This window comes from Mytilus trossulus, chromosome 14 (genome assembly GCF_036588685.1).
Source record: "Mytilus trossulus isolate FHL-02 chromosome 14, PNRI_Mtr1.1.1.hap1, whole genome shotgun sequence".
NCBI lineage: Eukaryota > Metazoa > Mollusca > Bivalvia > Mytilida > Mytilidae > Mytilus > Mytilus trossulus.
The window spans coordinates 10,053,949-10,074,040 of NC_086386.1; the positions used below are offsets into that span (position 1 = coordinate 10,053,949).

Genomic DNA, 20,092 nt, shown 5'->3' on the forward strand with positions numbered 1-20,092 from the left:
GGAAGCTAGTTATGTCAAAGCAACAACTTATGGCTTGTTATCCCTTGATAACGGGTTGCTTCTCATAAGGAAGCTAGTTATGTCAAAGCAACAAGTTATGGCTTGTAATCCCTTGATAATAGGTTGCTGTTCATAAGGAAGCTAGTTATGTCAAAGCAACAAGTTATGGCTTGTATTCCCTTGATAAAGAGTTGATGCTCATAAGGAAGCTAGTTATGTCAAAGCAACAAGTTATGGCTTGTAATCCCTTGATAATAGGTTGCTGTTCATAAGGAAGCTAGTTATGTCAAAGCAACAAGTTATGGCTTGTAATCCCTTGATAATAAGTTGATGCTCATAAGGAAGCTAGTTATGTCAAAGCAACAACTTATGGCTTGTTATCCCTTGATAACGGGTTGCTTCTCATAAGGAAGCTAGTTATGTCAAAGCAACAAGTTATGGCTTGTAATCCCTTGATAATAGGTTGATGCTCATAAGGAAGCTAGTTATGTCAAAGCAACAACTTATGGCTTGTTATCCCTTGATAACGGGTTGCTTCTCATAAGGAAGCTAGTTATGTCAAAGCAACAAGTTATGGCTTGTAATCCCTTGATAATTGGTTGCTGTTCATAAGGAAGCTAGTTATGTCAAAGCAACAAGTTATGGCTTGTATTCCCTTGATAAAGAGTTGATGCTCATAAGGAAGCTAGTTATGTCAAAGCAACAAGTTATGGCTTGTATTCCCTTGATAAAGAGTTGATGCTCATAAGGAAGCTAGTTATGTCAAAGCAACAACTTATGGCTTGTAATCCCTTGATAAAGAGTTGATGCTCATAAGGAAGCTAGTTATGTCAAAGCAACAAGTTATGGCTTGTAATCCCTTGATAAAGAGTTGATGCTCATAAGGAAGCTAGTTATGTCAAAGCAACAAGTTATGGCTTGTAATCCCTTGATAAAGAGTTGATGCTCATAAGGAAGCTAGTTATGTCAAAGCAACAACTTATGGCTTGTAATCCCTTGATAAAGAGTTGATGCTCATAAGGAAGCTAGTTATGTCAAAGCAACAACTTATGGCTTGTAATCCCTTGATAAAGAGTTGATGCTCATAAGGAAGCTAGTTATGTCAAAGCAACAAGTTATGGCTTGTAATCCCTTGATAATAGGTTGCTGTTCATAAAGAAGCTAGTTATGTCAAAGCAACAACTTACGGCTTGTATTCCCTTGATAAAGAGTTGATGCTCATAAGGAAGCTAGTTATGTCAAAGCAACAAGTTATGGCTTGTAATCCCTTGATAATAGGTTGCTGTTCATAAGGAAGCTAGTTATGTCAAAGCAACAAGTTATGGCTTGTAATCCCTTGATAATAGGTTGCTGTTCATAAGGAAGCTAGTTATGTCAAAGCAACATATTATGGCTTGTAATCCCTTGATAATAGGTTGCTGTTCATAAGGAAGCTAGTTATGTCAAAGCAACAAGTTATGGCTTGTATTCCCTTGATAAAGGGTTTCTGCTCATAAGGAAGCTAGTTATGTCAAAGCAACAACTTACGGCTTGTATTCCCTTGATAAAGGGTTGCTGCTCACAAGGAAGCTAGTTATTTCAAAGCAACAACTTATGGCTTGTTATCCCTTGATAAAGGGTTGCTGCTCACAAGGAAGCTAGTTATGTCAAAGCAACAACTTATGGCTTGTAATCCCTTGATAAAGAGTTGATGCTCATAAGGAAGCTAGTTATGTCAAAGCAACAAGTTATGGCTTGTTATCCCTTGATAATAGGTTGCTGTTCATAAGGAAGCTAGTTATGTCAAAGCAACAAGTTATGGCTTGTATTCCCTTGATAAAGAGTTGATGCTCATAAGGAAGCTAGTTATGTCAAAGCAACAAGTTATGGCTTGTAATCCCTTGATAACGGGTTGATGCTCATAAGGAAGATAGTTATGTCAAAGCAACAACTTATGGCTTGTATTCCCTTGATAAAGGGTTGATGCTCATAAGGAAGCTAGTTATGTCAAAGCAACAAGTTATGGCTTGTATTCCCTTGATAAAGAGTTGATGCTCACAAGGAAGCTAGTTATGTCAAAGCAACATCTTATGGATTGTAATCCCTTGATAAAGGGTTGCTGTTCATAAGGAAGCTAGTTATGTCAAAACAACAACTTATGGCTTGTAATCCCTTGATAAAGGGTTGCTGCTCACAAGGAAGCTAGTTATGTCAAAGCAACAACTTACGGCTTGTATTCCCTTGATAAAGAGTTGCTGCTCATAAGGAAGCTAGTTATGTCAAAGCAACAACTTATGGCTTGTATTCCCTTGATAAAGAGTTGATGCTCATAAGGAAGCTAGTTATGTCAAAGCAACAACTTATGGCTTGTAATCCCTTGATAAAGAGTTGATGCTCATAAGGAAGCTAGTTATGTCAAAGCAACAAGTTATGGCTTGTAATCCCTTGATAATAGGTTGCTGTTCATAAGGAAGCTAGTTATGTCAAAGCAACAACTTACGGCTTGTATTCCCTTGATAAAGAGTTGATGCTCATAAGGAAGCTAGTTATGTCAAAGCAACAAGTTATGGCTTGTAATCCCTTGATAATAGGTTGCTGTTCATAAGGAAGCTAGTTATGTCAAAGCAACAAGTTATGGCTTGTAATCCCTTGATAATAGGTTGCTGTTCATAAGGAAGCTAGTTATGTCAAAGCAACAAGTTATGGCTTGTAATCCCTTGATAATAGGTTGCTGTTCATAAGGAAGCTAGTTATGTCAAAGCAACAAGTTATGGCTTGTATTCCCTTGATAAAGGGTTTCTGCTCATAAGGAAGCTAGTTATGTCAAAGCAACAAGTTATGGCTTGTATTCCCTTGATAAAGGGTTGCTGCTCACAAGGAAGCTAGTTATGTCAAAGCAACAACTTATGGCTTGTTATCCCTTGATAAAGGGCTGCTGCTCACAAGGAAGCTAGTTATGTCAAAGCAACAACTTATGGCTTGTTATCCCTTGATAAAGGGTTGCTGCTCACAAGGAAGCTAGTTAACCAAGAGTTCCAAGTGGTGAAATTGAAATGGTCCCTTCATAAATTTTTAAGATGACATCACAAATTTGTTGACTGTTGTGGAATATCTGTCTCTTAGATGACAACAGATATGTTCCAATTGTCGTAACTATAATCCTGTTCACTTTCCCCAAAATGTAACGTACTAAATAAGACTTATCACTGGGTTTGCACTAATATGAGCAACACAACAGGTGCCACTGTCACTTGTGGGATAGTGTTGTATATTCTAACTATTTCTGGAGCATTTGAGATCACCCCCAGTTTTTTATGGGTTTACTGTTCCTTGGTATTATTTTTTCTATGCAATGGATTAGTTTATTGTTGTTTGTTTGTCTCTTTATTTTTGAACCATGGTGTTGTCAGTTTATTTTCGACTTATGATTTTGAATGTCCCTTTGATATCTTTTGATATTTTTAAGTTCTACTCTAGAATTGGTTGTTTAACCACATGAACCTTCTACACTGGCGTCAGATAACGTCCACAAAACACCAGAATGGTTTGCATTTTAAAACTATTTAAAAAACATTGAATGGAAACTTGTGTAGTACCTTTTCGAACATAGGTCAGTGATAAAATTGCACATCAATGAACTTATTTTAGAATTTTATGAATTCTTCTTTACAAATGGAATTTTTTTTATGAAAATGGTGTAAATTTTGAAATTAGAAAATTATGGTTAAAATGGTGTAAATTTTGAAATTGGAAAATTATGGTAACAGCAATTTGTCAAACGGCAGGAGGATTTTGAAAATGGATGTCCTAACATTGCCACTGCTACTGGCATACATAGATAATTTTTCTAAAGGCAGCTTAAAACGGTGATTATCCTGATCTAAAAATGTAGAAAATAGTTGTAAATGAAAAATGAAAATATTCATGCAGTATTGTCCCAAATAAGATACATGTATTAATTTCTTCTTTTTTTTTTTTTTTATAAAAATTGAATGTTTCTCCAGAATATTTAATAGTTATCTATTAAACAGATAATAGAAAACGAATTTCTTTAGAAGACAGATGTAAATAAACTAATTCTGATGAAATGAATACTTTTTTTCTTTCATTGATATACATAAACTTGAGAATGGAAATGGGGAATGTATCAAAGAGACAACAACCCGACCATAAATACATGTATTTATAAAAATGGTTGATATATACACAAAATCATAAACCTTTCCAGACATTCTTGATTATGTTATCTCCTCTACATTTCAACTAGCATACTAACAGAATCTACACAGTATTTCAACTCTCTCATACTACACACTATATCTTACAAAAAAGACAAGATTCTTTAAATTGTTAAAACAATTATTATAAATTCTAGTCTATCATGAGTGTTGTTTATTTCTCTCTTTATATCATAATACATTTTAAAACCCCTCTATATCCATTTTTTTTTACATGTACTTATCATCATAAATATAGAAAACTGTTTGGTGTCATCCTGAAAACAGTTTGTTCTGAATTGATGCAGAAAAAATTATTGCCCATTCACTCAAATCACTGTCTCAAATTGTCTAAAACAAGTAAAAATTCTGGCACTGATGCATATTGCACATTTATTGAGAAAAACATATTTTGAGGAAGTTCTAGGTTAATAATGTGATCAGATATTTCTTACAATCAAAATTGAAAGCCTTACAGGTACATTTCAAGTATGTTTTCACTTCAAAATTTTATTATATAAATCAAATAAAATTGAAGAGGAAATGGTAAATATGTCAAAGCGACAACCACCCGACCATAGAGCAGACAACAGCCGAAGGCAACCAATGGGTCTTCAATGTAGCGAGAATTCCCGCACCCATAGGTGTCCTTCAGCTGGCCCCTAAAAATATGCATATACTGTAAATTTTGTAATAATATGCATATATGTAAACCATATACTGTAAATTCAGAATTTATTGGGATGCATTTACTATAGAAATTTTGGTAGAAGAAAAAAAGACAAATTATGGGAAAATTTCAGGGAAAATCTGCATACAGGTACATGTATAGGATGTCAGAATGTGATACTTTCTGAATTTACAGTATTTCATCCACATTCAATAGTTATGTCCATATCACCAAAACTTAGCTGCATATATATATATATTTAAAATGGTTATAAAAATGAATGATTTAGATAATCATATTTTCATAAAACTAGTATGTCATTGCCAAAGAGAAAGTCTTATCCAAATTCATTATTTATATATATATATTAAAAAAATCAATTAAAGCAACAAATTGAATTAACATTTTATTCAATTTAATAAAATGACATATATGATAGTTTGACAAATGCATATATATGTTCATTATGTACATGATAATTTACACCAAATGAATCACATTGTACACATATTTACATTATGATACTTTCGGTTTTTAAACCAACCAATGCAAACTTAAAACGAATAAATATAAAAATTGTGAACTTTAAAAAAGTTATAATATATAGTTAATTCATTAAATAGTCAATATTTGTACTAAATCTGAAGAAAAAGTACATTGTATTATTTAGAATTTGTATTGCATATTCTATTTGAAAATTCTTTTTGTTTTAGTTACAATAAACAGATTTTTCCCTAAACAAAACCCAAATTTTGGCATATACAACATGATACCCCCTGGTAATATTATACATCTATCCTTCAATAAAATATTCACAAGGATCGTAATACAACTGAAACAGTCATTCAGGCAATAAATTCCTAGACTATCCTCTGCCCTGTTTTTTTCAAATCAGATTTTTTTTTTATCATGCTATTTTCTTTCAGGAAATTTTAATAGCAAATTTGACACAAAAATGGCCCTTAATCTTCCAGCCACACTTGTTATAAAAATAATGGAAGATAATCTAGGATTTTTTAATGACATTTGCCTTAATAATATTATTTTCATAAAAGATCTAGTCTTGTTTGAAAGGAGTCCGTCTAGCTTCAGAATCTTCAGTGAATGCTCTGTAAACAAACAGTCCTAGAATTAAATGTACTGTTCCTATGGCAACAAATGCTGCATAAAAGTAACTGTTTTCTGAACTCATTCCAAGAAACGCTGAAAAGAGAGAAATGGTTTTAATGAAGCATTTCTGTTTTTACATTACAAAAGTATTACAGTAGTGTTCCATATTGCTACAAAATATTGAAGCTATCATGTGTTGTAAAGAACTATTCTACAAACCCTATAAACATTACAACTACATATTAACAATATTAAATGCAGTCACTGTTGCAGTCATGTAATTGCCTGTTCCATATGTTTACATGCAAAACAGCTTATCTTTGAAAAAAAAAAAAAAAATGCTACATATATTTTTTTTTCATGTTCATATTATGTATGTACTGATTTAGTGATTTAATCGAAAAAAAATTAGGTCATGTTACAAAGAATAAAAGTTAAGTTACCCTGAAGTCAAAAACAATTTTTTTCTACATTCTGTTTGCTGTTTTTACTAGGCCGCACCACTTCCAGTAAACATAATACTCTTCCACTTTCCTGGATTGATATCCCAAAAAAGATGAAAGATTTTTTTTTAAATTATTTATTTGTTTCAATACAATTTAAATTGGATTTTTTTTTATCTTAATCCTTTCCCATTTCAATATTGATAAGTGTATAAAGTAGACTTACACAAGTGCAACCTCTGAACCTGCTTTTCTCACCTGGTCTGCTAATGAAAACCCTTATGGAGGCTCGAAGGTACAAAATTTTCAGAAAAAGGATAAACATCTATTTTTTATTACAAATTTTGTTCATTACCTTTAGTAGTTGTTACTTAACACTATGTATGGTACAAAAATCTTTTCAAAAATCAATTAATTTTGGCCCCAGGTGACTTTTAAAATGTAAATATCATTGAAAAAGCCCAAATTATCTCCCTTTGGTGCAAAAATGCCATTTTTGGCATTAAAATCAAAATTGATTGGTGAGCCCCCTTAAATGCACAAACTTGTTATTCTAGTTGCTGATCAGTGACATTTCCAAAATTTACACAGTTACATTGTAACCTAGTTCCCACAGTTTTGTAAAAAATTGCCAAAACAGAGAAATCAACATTTCAGGGTAAAAAAATCAAAAATCAGGAAAATAGGTTGTCAGATTTCCTGACTTTTAGAGTAGAAAAATTTTGTCATGTTGATAATTTTACACTTTTCAATTTTAACCATACATCTATAGTGGTCAAGATAACAACAAAAAAACAATGGAAAATTTGGAGAACTGTGTATTTCAGGGGCAATAACTCATAAACAAATTAACAAATTAACAGACTTTTCTTAACTTTTCAGGGTATACATATATTGTGGTGCTGATCAGTCTATTTTAAGAATGTTTATCATAGAAATATAAAAATATCATTAATTTCTATATTTAATTTACAAGTGTTTGAAACAGGAAGTTGTTGAGTGATGAATCTGAAAATGCATTAAAGGGTTTAGCTGACTTATATAAACCCTGAAACCAAATTTCAGAAGTTCTTATGGTGCAGTTTATGAGAAAGATGCGATGTCATGGGACGGATGGACAGACAGATGAATGGACTGACGGTTTGACAGACAGTGGTAAGACAGTATTAGCCCACTTTTTTTAAACAGGGTATTATTATATTTTCAATCAAAGCATCATATTAAACAGGGCCATGCCATCAATAACTTACCTTCAAAGAAAAAACTTTTGCTGACGAAATAGAGAAATATTGGTAAAGTAATCATAGCCAGACTAAAAACAACCATAGTCCTCATAACAGTGTCCGTCTTTTCTTTATCTTCCATTCTGCAAAAGACAAAAAATAACTAAAAAACTATTCCTTCTTTTCCATAAATATAAAATCTTGTACAATTACTTATACAATGTATACAGATCTGTAGAGTATCAGCAAGCTGGTTTTATACAATTGGATTAGCTACACATTTTTTCTAATTTTTTTCTAATTTTGTGGCACACTTTCATCTTTTAAAATGGTAAATAACTCACCTAGTACCACTGAAAATGAAGCTTATACTAAATCCTTTCCATAGCTGCTATAGCATAGCATATGATTTTTATTTATTAGTTTAAAGTGGTCTTGCTTTAATTGAAAAAGTTGTTCCCAATGAGACAATACATTGTCTGTCATGTCTCTAAGGAAGCTTTAATTAAATATGATATCTGTTTACAAAGTTTAATTTTTGTGAGAATGTTTACAGTTACATACAGAAAGATGATTTTCACATTCCTGCATTTTCCTGTACATTTCTAATGTTACAAAACATTTGTTTGTCCTCCACATTTAAAAGAGTCCATTGTTCATCAATATAATTTATAGAATTGATAAGTTTCTCACATAAATATTAAAAATGTTGTCTCAATTTCAAAAGTCCAGTGGCAAATATAACTTTTATGTACACTTCCTATTGGGATTAATGAAGATGTGTCACTAACGTAATTAATATTATATTCACAACAATATTTACAAGGAAAATCAATCCCCACCCCAACAGGAAGGGAGTGCAAGGAAACCAGGAAGTCTGTTATTATGGTGGAAGAAACTGAACAGACAGACCAAAGAGTTATCAGCAGATTGATTTCCCGGTCAAATTGTTATCAACTTTGACCACCGAGGCCCCAAAAGTTTAAAATCAGTTTTTGTACCAGAGATATTAATTACCGTTATGCGAAAAGGGTCGGTACAAAGATTGGCAATAGTAATTGCTCATACACATCAGACACAGCAGATAGTTATGGTGGTTAAGACTGATGGCTATAGTGCTGAAGGTCCAAAGTTTGATTCTGTGTCTGGGTACCAGATATTTGATTCCTCAGAAGGGTTGATTTCACTCTTCCTCTCACATCTCTGGTACAATAACTGATTTTAAACATTTTTATCACAACGTCAGAATTATTTGAACTAGATCCGCCCCTGAAATAAACTTGCCAGACTCTTAATTATTTGGACTACCTTTGGTATGTGGGATGTACAATTTGCGGAAGTGTAGCTATAAATCAAAACCCTGAAATTCCGAGACCCCAGTAGTCCAACAGACCGATATTTTTATCCCATTACTACGCATTCCAATTTTAAAATTGGAAAAAAATCCTCGTGTTTTGGCATGAGTAAGCTTATATGAAGATATCAGCAGCACAGATTTGTGTAGGACTATCAGACTGTCTGATCAACTGACTGTCAAATTATCTGACTGTCGGCAGATCAATGGATTGTCTGATTATTGAACTGTTGGAAATATTGGTCTGTTGGACTACTGGGGTCTCGGAATTTCAGGGTTTTGGTTTATAGAAAGACTATTTCAGGGGCGGACCTAGTCCAAATAGTTATGAAGTCTTGATAATTATTTGGACTAGGGCGGATTTAGCCATTTTAAAGAGGGGGTGGGGTGGGGGGTATGTCCCCATTCACATGCATTGATTGGCCAAAAAAAACGGGGGGGGGTTCAACCCCAGGAACCATCCCACTGGATCTGCCAATGCTATTTTAATTTTTTTTATGGGAGGCCTTGACGTAGGAAGGCCCAGAAAAAAATTAAAACTGCCTTGCCAGACGTCATTATTATTTAGACTAACTAAAAGGATGCCACATATAGGCAGCAGCTGGGGTTGTAGGAAGACCTTAGAGACCATATTTCTATTCCCCAGTCCCCAGGGTTAGTGCCAAAAGTGAGAATCCACAGACACAGTCAGAGTGACCAGTCACATGACAAGTGTTAAGCAAACATAAATAATCAACATGTCTCAACAATACAAAGGATCAGGTTCAAGTCTTAGATTGGTCCCAGTATTATTGGGTAACAAGGTTTCCCCTCATATTAAAATAAATTTTGGCAACAAATAATCATCGTATATAAATATATTAGATAGTCGAACAATGTCGAAAGCATTTATAAAAATCCGGATTTCTGGGACATCAATTTTTACCACAAATAGTTATATTTTTTACACAAACATGATTTATACTTATAAACGCTGGTTATTAATGCAATACCTGGTTCTAAGATCATCAGCCATGGTCAAAAATTGAAATTTTTGTCGTTTTAAAAATCGATAGCGTGTAACATCAGTTATCAGCTCATATTGGACAGAAAAAGTTATTATTTTGTCGGTCTAATCCTTATTTTGATCAATCAGCATTCCACGTGAGCCCAATTTACACGAAGACCGAAATATATATTAAAAATTCATATCCCACAACGTACAAGATAAAAGTTCAAAACCTTTAAATCTAGGTAACAGAGAAGGAACATGGTCCTACTAATTTTTCAGTGTCACCAGAGACATATAATACATTTACATAATTATATGTCTCTTGTGTCACAACGTAATTTTTATATGAAAAATAGATTTTCTATATAAAAAAGTAATACAAGAGCGTTCTTATTTTACTCAGTGACTTTCTATACTAAATATAAAGTTTAAATTTGATCCCATTTTTTCTGACTCGTTGAAACTATATTATTTCTAATTAATAGTGAAAACGTGTCTTTAGTTCCCCTTGAGCTTTAAAAAAAAAATTTGGCAAATGAAGGAATGAATGGAGTGACTAGATTATAATTATCAAAAGTATAGCCCTTTCTTTCATTCTTTAAAGCAGAAAGTATGCTGTGTTGTTTCATAACTCTTCTGCCAATTTTAACTGTCGATGAAAATGAATGAAGATTAATTTCAAATTACCGTTTGAAGTCACAAAGCATACCAAATTGCAATGGTTACAATATAGAAAAAAAATCAGCATATTCTGGGTACAAATACATTTTTGAATTTCTGACAATCCAAATTGTACTTTTTGCAAAGAAGTACATTCATTTTGGAATTGTGAAATTGACTCATGGTGTTTGTCTAATGGTATAAATGTTCCATTTACCATAACACATTTTCTGTTTGGGGATATTGCAATATCAATTAAGGGGAATGCTGATTTTTTTAATTTATTTGCAAATAAAACAATAAATTTTCAACTAGAAATATTCTAAGAAAGCGTTTACATTGCAAAGTAAAATAAAATCTTTATACAGCACTGAAAAATTAATTCCTGTTAAAAATAAAAGAGTAGATATTTTTGACGACAGTTAAAATGCTTTTGCCATACTTTTCAGTGAATGACCAGATTTCTTTACATTGTATATGTGTACATAATTAAAAGACATAAAATTGTCATATGATTTTGTTCTCTTATATGAGAAAGAACTTCATCATTCATCTGTGCAAATAGATTTCTTTGAAATTCATCTGATTATCTATCTTTCAATTTTTATTTTTTTTGATATAATATAGATTACCTTAGCCATATACTATTTGTCAACACTTTAGCTTTTTAATTATTACTAGAGTCTGAACACACCCGTGATATCGCGGGTCCGTGACTGAATTAAAGTATATAACTATGCGCAAGATCATCTTAGTATTATTTTTTTATCTGAAAAAGTCATGCCGATTATAAGATACACAGTTTTCTCTGCGTTCAAATCTTTCTGTTTGAACCCGTCGAACTGGAACTTATCAATTATTTGTAAAACAAAAGGTCCTGGAATGGAGTATTTTTTAATCAAGAGCATTATCCTATATTAGTTATAAATTAAGTTGAATTCTTTGATTCGCTGTTTTACGTCATGCCTGCTAACAAATTGAAAACTGTACCAATACGCCTTACTTTTAGTCCAGATTTTTTGTATTTGTATTGTTATCTTAGAAAGTCTTACTGATTAAAATACTACCATAGGTAACAGTTTGACTATGATTGAATTTAGTAGTGTCAGCCCTGTGATTATGACCCGTGTATAATAGCATATATACGGCTGACCACGTTATTACCGGTGACCTCAACATTGTCAATAACACTTCCCTGCGAAATGTGTTATCCAAAGGTCCTAAATATCGTGAGCCTAAATCTATCAATTGGAAATACAACTTCAAAATACTGATGAATTCAGTCGAGGATTATGCCAGGCAATGGACTAAACGCGAGAAAGAAGAGGTATATACTCTTTTCGAATGAATTAAGGCTGTGAGGTCGTTGATGCAAATTAGATTTAAGAAACTGAATGGGTCTATCAATATCTATACTAGATCATGCTACGTCAATCTTTAAAGACCCTAATGTTGCCAAACACTTACCTACCTCCACGACAAATATGGTGTTGCCCACGCATATAAAGCCACAAACAACATCGTTTTTGTGTGTAAATCTCATTGCATGAACGGCTTGATAAATGAATCAGGTATTGAAAATTCCCTTGGAAACTCAACACATACCCTCACGACACTTACCAAAGAGGAAATCCTGGATAATCATAGGTCTGTACTATGTTCATGTGGAATTTCAACCAAAGATGAAGCAATGGATCTTCCATTACTGTATAGTATACATGAACTACAAACAACAGTACATATATATTGTTGGGTCTTCAAAGTGCTCCACGAAACCTTTTTCTAAATTAAAAACATCTATCTTATCAGCGATCAAAGCCGGGCTTCAAAGTTATTGTGAAACTGCCAATAAATAAAGACGACAGTAGTACACTGCTGTTCGAAATTCATAAATCAATAGAGAAAAAACCAAACTCGGGTTACAAACTAAAACTGAGAGAAACACATCAAATATGAGGAGAACTACGACACAACAAAAACACAACATTAAAATGTAACACACAAAGATGAAAACTATAATATAACGATGGCCATTTTCCTGACTTGGTACAGGACATTTTAAGAAAAAAAAATGATGTGTTGGACCTGGTTTTGTGGCTAACCAAACCTCCCTATTTAATGCCAATTCTAGAGGTTTCGTGAATCAGATGTGGATACTAAAAAGTCCAAAATAAATACAATCTAAGATCTTCCATCTTGCAATAGTATAAGAACATTTGACTTTCTACTTTTTACACAAGTTTTCCCCATTCCAAACTAAAAGACAAATTGAAAGAGTTGATATTGCTTTGTTTTATATAAAAAAAGGCCAACGTAGATACAAGTTTCTTGTCTTAGGGAAGGATAAATCCTACTTTGTAAAGAATCACTCTGATTCAAACAAAAATATCTCTGAAACTGACATTATCAAGCTGCTTGATTTCTTGATTGACACCATATTTGTTACGTTTGGAGGACGGGTTTTCAACAGACTGTCGGAATTCCTGTGGGAATCAATTGTGCCCTTTTCTTGCCAACTTGTTCCTTTATTATTATGAGGCCGACTTCATACAGGTAATTCTAAGGAAGAAAGACAAGAAGTTAGCAATATCCTTTAACTTAACTTCCACTATACAGATGATGTTCTGTCACTAAATAATTCAAAATTTGGTGACTTTGCTGAACATTGAACAAGAGATAAAAGGATTCAAAAGAAACTGCTTAGTCTGCCTCAAATATAGAAATTGACAATGAGGGTCGGTTGAAAACAAAACTTTACGACAAAAGAGATGATTTCAGCTTCCCAATTGTGAACTTTCTATTCCTATCAGAATTTCCTTGATAGAGGGTTGTTGCTCACAAGGAAACTATCAATGGAAGAGTTCCAAATGGTGAAGTTGAAATCATCATTTCTTAATTTTTTCGGACACCATCACAAGTTGATTAACCTGAATGGAATAACCATTTAAGATGATATCAGACACTCCCCTTCCCTTTTCACGAATTATTGGATTTTTAATAACATGAGCAATACGACCGGTGCCACACATGGAGCAGGACCTGCTTACCCTTCCGGAGTTCATCTCCAGTTTTTGGTGGGGTTTGTGTTGCTTAGTCTTTAGTTATCTATGTTGTGTCTTGTGTATTTTGTGTGTTTATATTTTCTTTTTTAGCCATGGCGTTGTAAGTTTATTTGTCCCTCTTGTATCTTTCTCCCTCTTTTCTCACACACCGGTGCAATACATTCACATACAGTGTATGTCTTTCAGTTTGATAACTAGATTGGCTTGCTATAATCTACTTTGCTAAATATTCTTTTTCAGTTGTTTGTACCTTCTATCATGGACTATGATTAATTTTATCTTTCTTGAAATGCCATATTTTAAATATACCTCATTTAGCATACAGTGGAACTAATGGAGATTTAATTGGTTACCAAATGTTACAGGATTATAATTTAGTACGCCAGTATTGCATTTCGTCTTCACAAGACTCATCAGTGACGCTCAGATCAAAATAGTTTTTAAGCGGAACAAGAAAAAAGTTGGAGAGCATTGAGGACTCCAAAAAGTTGTGCCAAATACGGCTAAAGTAATCTATTTTAGGGATAAGAAAATCCTGCTTTTTTGAAAAATTAAAACGATTGTATTTATTACTGTTGTCAGGGACTTTCTATACTACTAAGGTATAGAAAGTCCCTGCTGGCATAGAGTAGTACATTTGGTGAGTTTTTTTTATCTGTATTTGCTATAATCTGATTACAAGACAAGAGGCTGACACAACGACAGCAAACCGGATTTATTAACATTTGTTTGTGTCCTGGCAATATCACAAGAACCATAACTGATGAACGGTGAAAGTGAAAATAGTCAATATCAAATTTGACCTCCATTTTGTCATCAATATCAACATATCAAAATTTGAAAAGCTTAGGTTGAACAGTTCATGAGTTAATGCTCAGACAGGACTTTAAAACACCATTTTTCAATCTTTCAAGAACCACAACTCCTGAACGGTAAAAGTCAAAATCGTCATTATTGAACTTGACCTTCATTTTGTTGTCAGTAACAACATATTAAAATTTTAACTTTGAACGGTTCATGAGTAAATGTAATAAGTAGTCAACACTTCTGTGCATGTAGACATGAACTTTCATTGGTTTGATCATAATTATGAATAAACTGTTCAAGAAACTTCTAATTTCTAGAGACCCTAAGAATATTTTTCTGGCTGTTATTTACTGATGATTGGAATTTGAAAGTACATTCTAAAGAAGATTATAGATTATTTCTTTGGTCCAGTTGTTGCAGGGAAAAAAGGGGGATATTTTAAAATAACTTCAGATGGATGACAATTGACATTGATCACTCATACTGAAGGCTTTTAAACGATACTCAGAAAAGTCAAATCAGACACTGATGGAGAGTTGTCCTATATCTACTACAAAAGGACGAACAGCTCCTGCTCCACTCGACATGTTAATATTAAGATTTTCTAAATTAATTGGTATTGTCTAACCATTACAACTCTCCATCCAAGTCATAATTTATAAAAGAATTAACTAGTAGTAGTCTAAGTATGGTCTTCAACACCTTGGCTCACACCGAACAGCTAGCTAAACGGGCCCTAAAAGTTACTAGTGTAAAACCATTCTTAACCAGTCTGCTTTGTAACAAATGACAAGACCAATACCAGGTCTGGACATGTGTCACTGAATGCTTGTGATTGAGAAAACATGTTTTCCAGAGCATAACTTATCATTCCATTACCAAATATTTAAACCATTGACCCTCAATAAGAGCCAAAAAGATGTTGATGAAAATTTTCCTTGTACAATAATTGTTGTAAAACTTCAAACAATTGGCAAACAGAAAGGGCTACACAGCTGATGTTACCATTATTTAATCTCTACAAATCGTGTATGAAAGACCAAACATTAAATAATTCATTTCATAGAAGCCAAGAAAACTTTAAGAAGAGTTTTTTCTTTTTTCTTTTAGACTAGGAGGAGCAGTTATGAGACCTGCTTCAGCATTCTATTCACTTATACTTAAGTTATTGTCTGGAAACCAAATGTCTTCGGACGCCTGTTTTTGATAAACTATTCCTAGTCTTGAGTTTTTCCCCCATCAAAATGAATAAATGTCAATCATCTGATCATATCTCTGATTGATTTGCACAACTATAATGTCTCTGTGTTGAAGGATGCATGATGATCTATTGTTGTTTATTTCTGTGTCATTTGATCTCTTGTGGAGAGTTGTTTAATTGGCAATCATACCACATCTTCTTATCTTTATATTCACTTCAAATCTTCTTTTTGTTGATAAAACAAAACTTATAAATAATATTTTTTACTAAAAGTAATGATACAAATTCTTGACGTTTGCAAAGTTGTCAACTCATGTCAATTTTTGATAGAGTGAATATGGAAACATGCCTAAATTTTGTAAGGCCTGTACAATGTTAACATGATTTTTTACACTGACATAATAATTATCTTGTCATAATTCTGGAATTTCTGTCAATACATGAATTACATTCTGAACTCAATATGCTGGCTTTGACAATATTTATAGTTCATGTTAACACACAATTGTAATATCTTGTCTTTTAAAAATCTTCTTCAAACTTCTGTTATGCAGTTGTTTCCATCATATTACTTCTTGTCAAGGCCCGTAATTCTTGTATTCGGTAATCTTCTGGCATTGGTAAATTGCTGATATGTGGAGCTAACAACCTAGAAAATAGGTTATATATCTCAAAATAGTGTTTTTTGTAAGGCATCTTTCTATTTCTAATGTAATGTAGATTGTTTAAGAACATAATTTGAAAATTATACCGAGTTTAATTCATCAAACAAATTTAAGCAAAATGAATAATTGATGAAGACAAACTTACACATTTACAACAATATGATAAATGAAGCTTTGAATTACACTTTGTCAAATAAATAATCATTATCAATGCTCTTCCTCCTTTTAAAATTTTCAAAAGATTGCTCTGAATTTAAGTGAACCCTGAGAGAAATAACTGAGGCAACTTATGTTCAGGGGAGATAATTAGAAGATCTTACTCTGTGGCCTTGTAATAGAAATGAGACCTAAAGGTAATTGAAGTAACTAACGTTAAAGGGAAACAATCTGAAGATTGTCCTTATCTAAAGAAAGATAATTAATGTAACTTACGTTAAGGGGAGATAATCAGAAGATTCTACACTGTCTTGCAATAGTAAATGGACTAATGAAATCTTAAGGGAGGTAACTGACATAACTTACGTTAAGGGGAGATAATCTGATGATCCAACCTTGTGTCCCTGTAAGAGTAATAATGTTCTCAGTAAAACGGCTGCTATTTTGGACATCTCAGATTGACATAATCTAAAATGGAAATAAATTATATGAAATAAATCATCATAAAGTCTGTGTTAAATATTAAAGAACATTTGTGAGATTCCCCACACACACCACTATTGTCACTCAAAATCTCACCAAATAAAATTTTAGACACTATATTGCATACCAGATTTTGTATTTTTTCACACATTAAGGGATACAAAGTAGCATCATTTTCAAATGTGACTAGAATTATTTAGGGTGTGAGTAAGTCTCTTCCTAATATTAATTGTCTGATAGATATTTTAATGATAGCTGGCTCATATTATTAATGTTATTTTGACATGCTTGTGACTAAATAACCACAGTCTTGATAGTTATTTAAGTTCACATCAGTCAAATTGTAACTATTACAATGTCATACATTTAATAAGTTAAACAAAAAGATGCCTACCTTTCTTTTGAATTTGTACACTGTAAATTTCCAACTTTAGCACATAATGTTGTAACACTGTGTACCAAGCTTTCTATGTCATAACCACTCGGTCTTTGTTGCTGTAATTAGGATAAATTATCTGTCATAATTGGATGGCAAAATATAAAAATTTCAAGTAGATAGAATATATCAGTACTTTATTTTATTTCATTTAGATTTTGTATAACTCTGGAACTGTAAGAAAATAGATAATTAGAAATGATTTACAAACTCTTCCTAGAAATCAAAGTGCTTGGTAGTACTGAGGGAAAGATTGCTTTAATTATAAATTGTAAAATGAAGTGTTTTAAGCAATGGATAAAACAAGGCAATATTTTGAATTGTGGTTATTCTTCTTTGTCCATAACCTTTACCTTATAATATGGTTTTATAAAGTAAAAACCTTGTTTATGATAAATTTGTACTTTTTGCAAGGGGTTACCAAGGGGTAATTGCAAATGTTTTTTCAGGTAAGTACAGATTTTGATATAAACATTCTTTTCCTTGTTATACACATACACATAATTTAGTAAATTAAGAGATAACTGTATTGTATTTGAAGCTTTTCGGACGTCCATCAGTAGTTTACCTGGCGACGCGGAGCGGAGACAGGTAAACGGGTATTTGCGACAGTAAAACTACCGATGGACGTCCGAAAAGCTTCAAATGCAATACAGTTATCTCTATTCTAATGCAAAACAAGTTTATAATTAAATTTCAATCATTATTTCAGTGTAAAATCTTCATTAAAGAAAATTCCGCGAAAAGATGTTATCTTTTTTGGTCCCTACACTAGTGACGTCATAGGTATGCTTCCAGCGTCAAACATAAACACTGGGCGTTTTCTGGCTTCTGTGCCGCTTCAAAATGTAATAAAATTTGATAAAAAGAAGATTTTTAGGCGCAACAAGTGAGTTTTTTGTTTATTATTGTAGAAATAACTTGTCAATATATTCAGAAATTCAAAATGTCGGCTTCCTTAGTTACAGACAAGGAGATAGAGAATTTTATGCTTGCTGTCATCCAATCAGAACAAATGTTACAAAATAATTGCATTAGAATTGTTTATATCTCTCTACAACATCAAACTGATAGATTAAATATTATACCTCTTCTCCACTTAGAGCTTGTTTAAATTTTTCTACGGCCTCACATTGGTTGATATAATCCAGGAACACTTGTCCACCAAAATGCCAATCAGATATTTTACTGCTGTGTGCAGGGTTTGATAATTCTTTCAGATATTTTTTAAGATACTCATGATTTTCTGAAAAAACAGAAATATGCTTTATTTTGGTGCCAATTATATATTTTGTAGTAGGCCTGGCTAGTTTTTTTTCCAACTTGGATAACACAAGTAATTGTTTAAATACCTTGAAATTTTCTACACAGATGAATTGAAACATTAAAATGTACAAAAATATTGAGTCCTTTTTATTTAGTCAGAACAGATAAATTACTCCAAAACAAACTCACCATTTATGATGGCATCAGGAGCTATATGTTTCAGTATGACTTTATGACTTGCATTCCAGTGGCCTGATTTCAGTAAATGCAGGGCTTCCTCATGACTTTTATTCTCATGCTTTGCTCTCAGTGCCTAAAATAAAGGTAGAACTGGTTTACTAAGATTTCTTGACCAGTAAAAGAAAGAATGAAAGCTAATACAATGAATTGATTTGAAACACATCTTTTTATCGAACATTTACATACTTGTGTTCTATTCAAAACATGACAAAAGCACTCATATTGATTATCCTCAAAATAAATTAACAACAGGTAAATTTCAATTAATTTTTTGGACAGGAAACGGTTTGCATTTCTCTACAATTTTTTTTTTATCATAATCCTAGTTATGACATTTCTAATACCTGACTTGTTCATTTATTTGTCAACCCATGCACTCAATGTTTCCAAGCGAGGATCAGGAATTTACCTTAGCATAGTGTATCCATCTGACAGGAATATTGAGTTTTTCCTGTAAGAAGTCTTCTTTATCTTTATCTGTTGACAGTGTTACATATCTGTACAGGAGATCCTTTACTGCTGATTCCCGACTTTAACACAAAGATAACAATGGTATGTCAAAAATATCAAATACATGTACTAGGTTTTTTAAAATATTCAAACGTTGTGTTTCATTTTAAGTAATAACCACATAAACAAATTATCAGAGACAATGTCTTTCTAAATCTGAAAAAAATGTCTTTTTTCAAAGAAGAAACATAGGGTAATAAGTCTCTTCAATAAAAAGCAAAGAAAACAATTAAAAAAAGCTTTTGAAAGATATACCGTCATTTCAAATCATAATATATAGTTAATTTCTTAAACAGAGTGATAAAGACAGTCATTTACTAAAACATTTTATTTTGATAATATAATTTCAAAGTGTTTGAATATTGTAAACATGAGCCTTTAGTCCTTTTTAGATTTTTAAAAATACACTTTCTCCATTTCCACATCTTAAGAATTAAATAGTTAAAACAAAGACTGACTAGTTATTCAAAAATTTTATAACTGTCTTTTTCATTCATAAATCACTATACTTATTGAAGACTCTTGAACTGTTGACAAGCAATATGAAGCTGTCCATTAAATTCTGAAAATTTGAAATCTATTTGTTTGGGGGTAATCCATTCAACACTGAGATAGTGGA

At 32.4% G+C, this 20,092-nt stretch overlaps 2 protein-coding genes across 4 annotated transcripts in view; both read right to left on the reverse strand.

Moving 5' to 3' along the window:
• Positions 1 to 4,145: 4,145 nt before the first annotated feature.
• On the reverse strand, positions 4,146 to 10,181 carry LOC134695655 (vacuolar ATPase assembly integral membrane protein vma21-like). Its single transcript, XM_063556990.1, has 3 exons — positions 9,989 to 10,181; positions 7,670 to 7,785; positions 4,146 to 6,069 (listed from the first exon to the last, which is right to left on the reverse strand). The coding sequence occupies exons 1-3, from the start codon at positions 10,009 to 10,011 to the stop codon at positions 5,924 to 5,926; spliced, it is 285 nt and encodes a 94-aa protein (XP_063413060.1). The 5' UTR covers positions 10,012 to 10,181; the 3' UTR covers positions 4,146 to 5,923.
• A 5,783-nt stretch (positions 10,182 to 15,964) lies between these two features.
• The window catches only part of LOC134695888 (nuclear pore complex protein Nup98-Nup96-like), a 60,612-nt gene continuing 56,484 nt past the window's right edge, over positions 15,965 to 20,092 (reverse strand). For all 3 annotated transcript variants that reach the window (XM_063557361.1, XM_063557362.1, XM_063557360.1), the window contains exons 33-38: positions 19,373 to 19,493; positions 18,913 to 19,036; positions 18,546 to 18,703; positions 17,416 to 17,516; positions 16,905 to 17,006; positions 15,965 to 16,366 (exon numbers count right to left, since the gene is read on the reverse strand). In XM_063557361.1, coding sequence (XP_063413431.1) covers positions 16,264 to 16,366; positions 16,905 to 17,006; positions 17,416 to 17,516; positions 18,546 to 18,703; positions 18,913 to 19,036; positions 19,373 to 19,493 — 709 coding nt within the window. In that variant the 3' untranslated portion in view covers positions 15,965 to 16,263. The remainder of the gene's footprint in view (positions 16,367 to 16,904; positions 17,007 to 17,415; positions 17,517 to 18,545; positions 18,704 to 18,912; positions 19,037 to 19,372; positions 19,494 to 20,092) is intronic.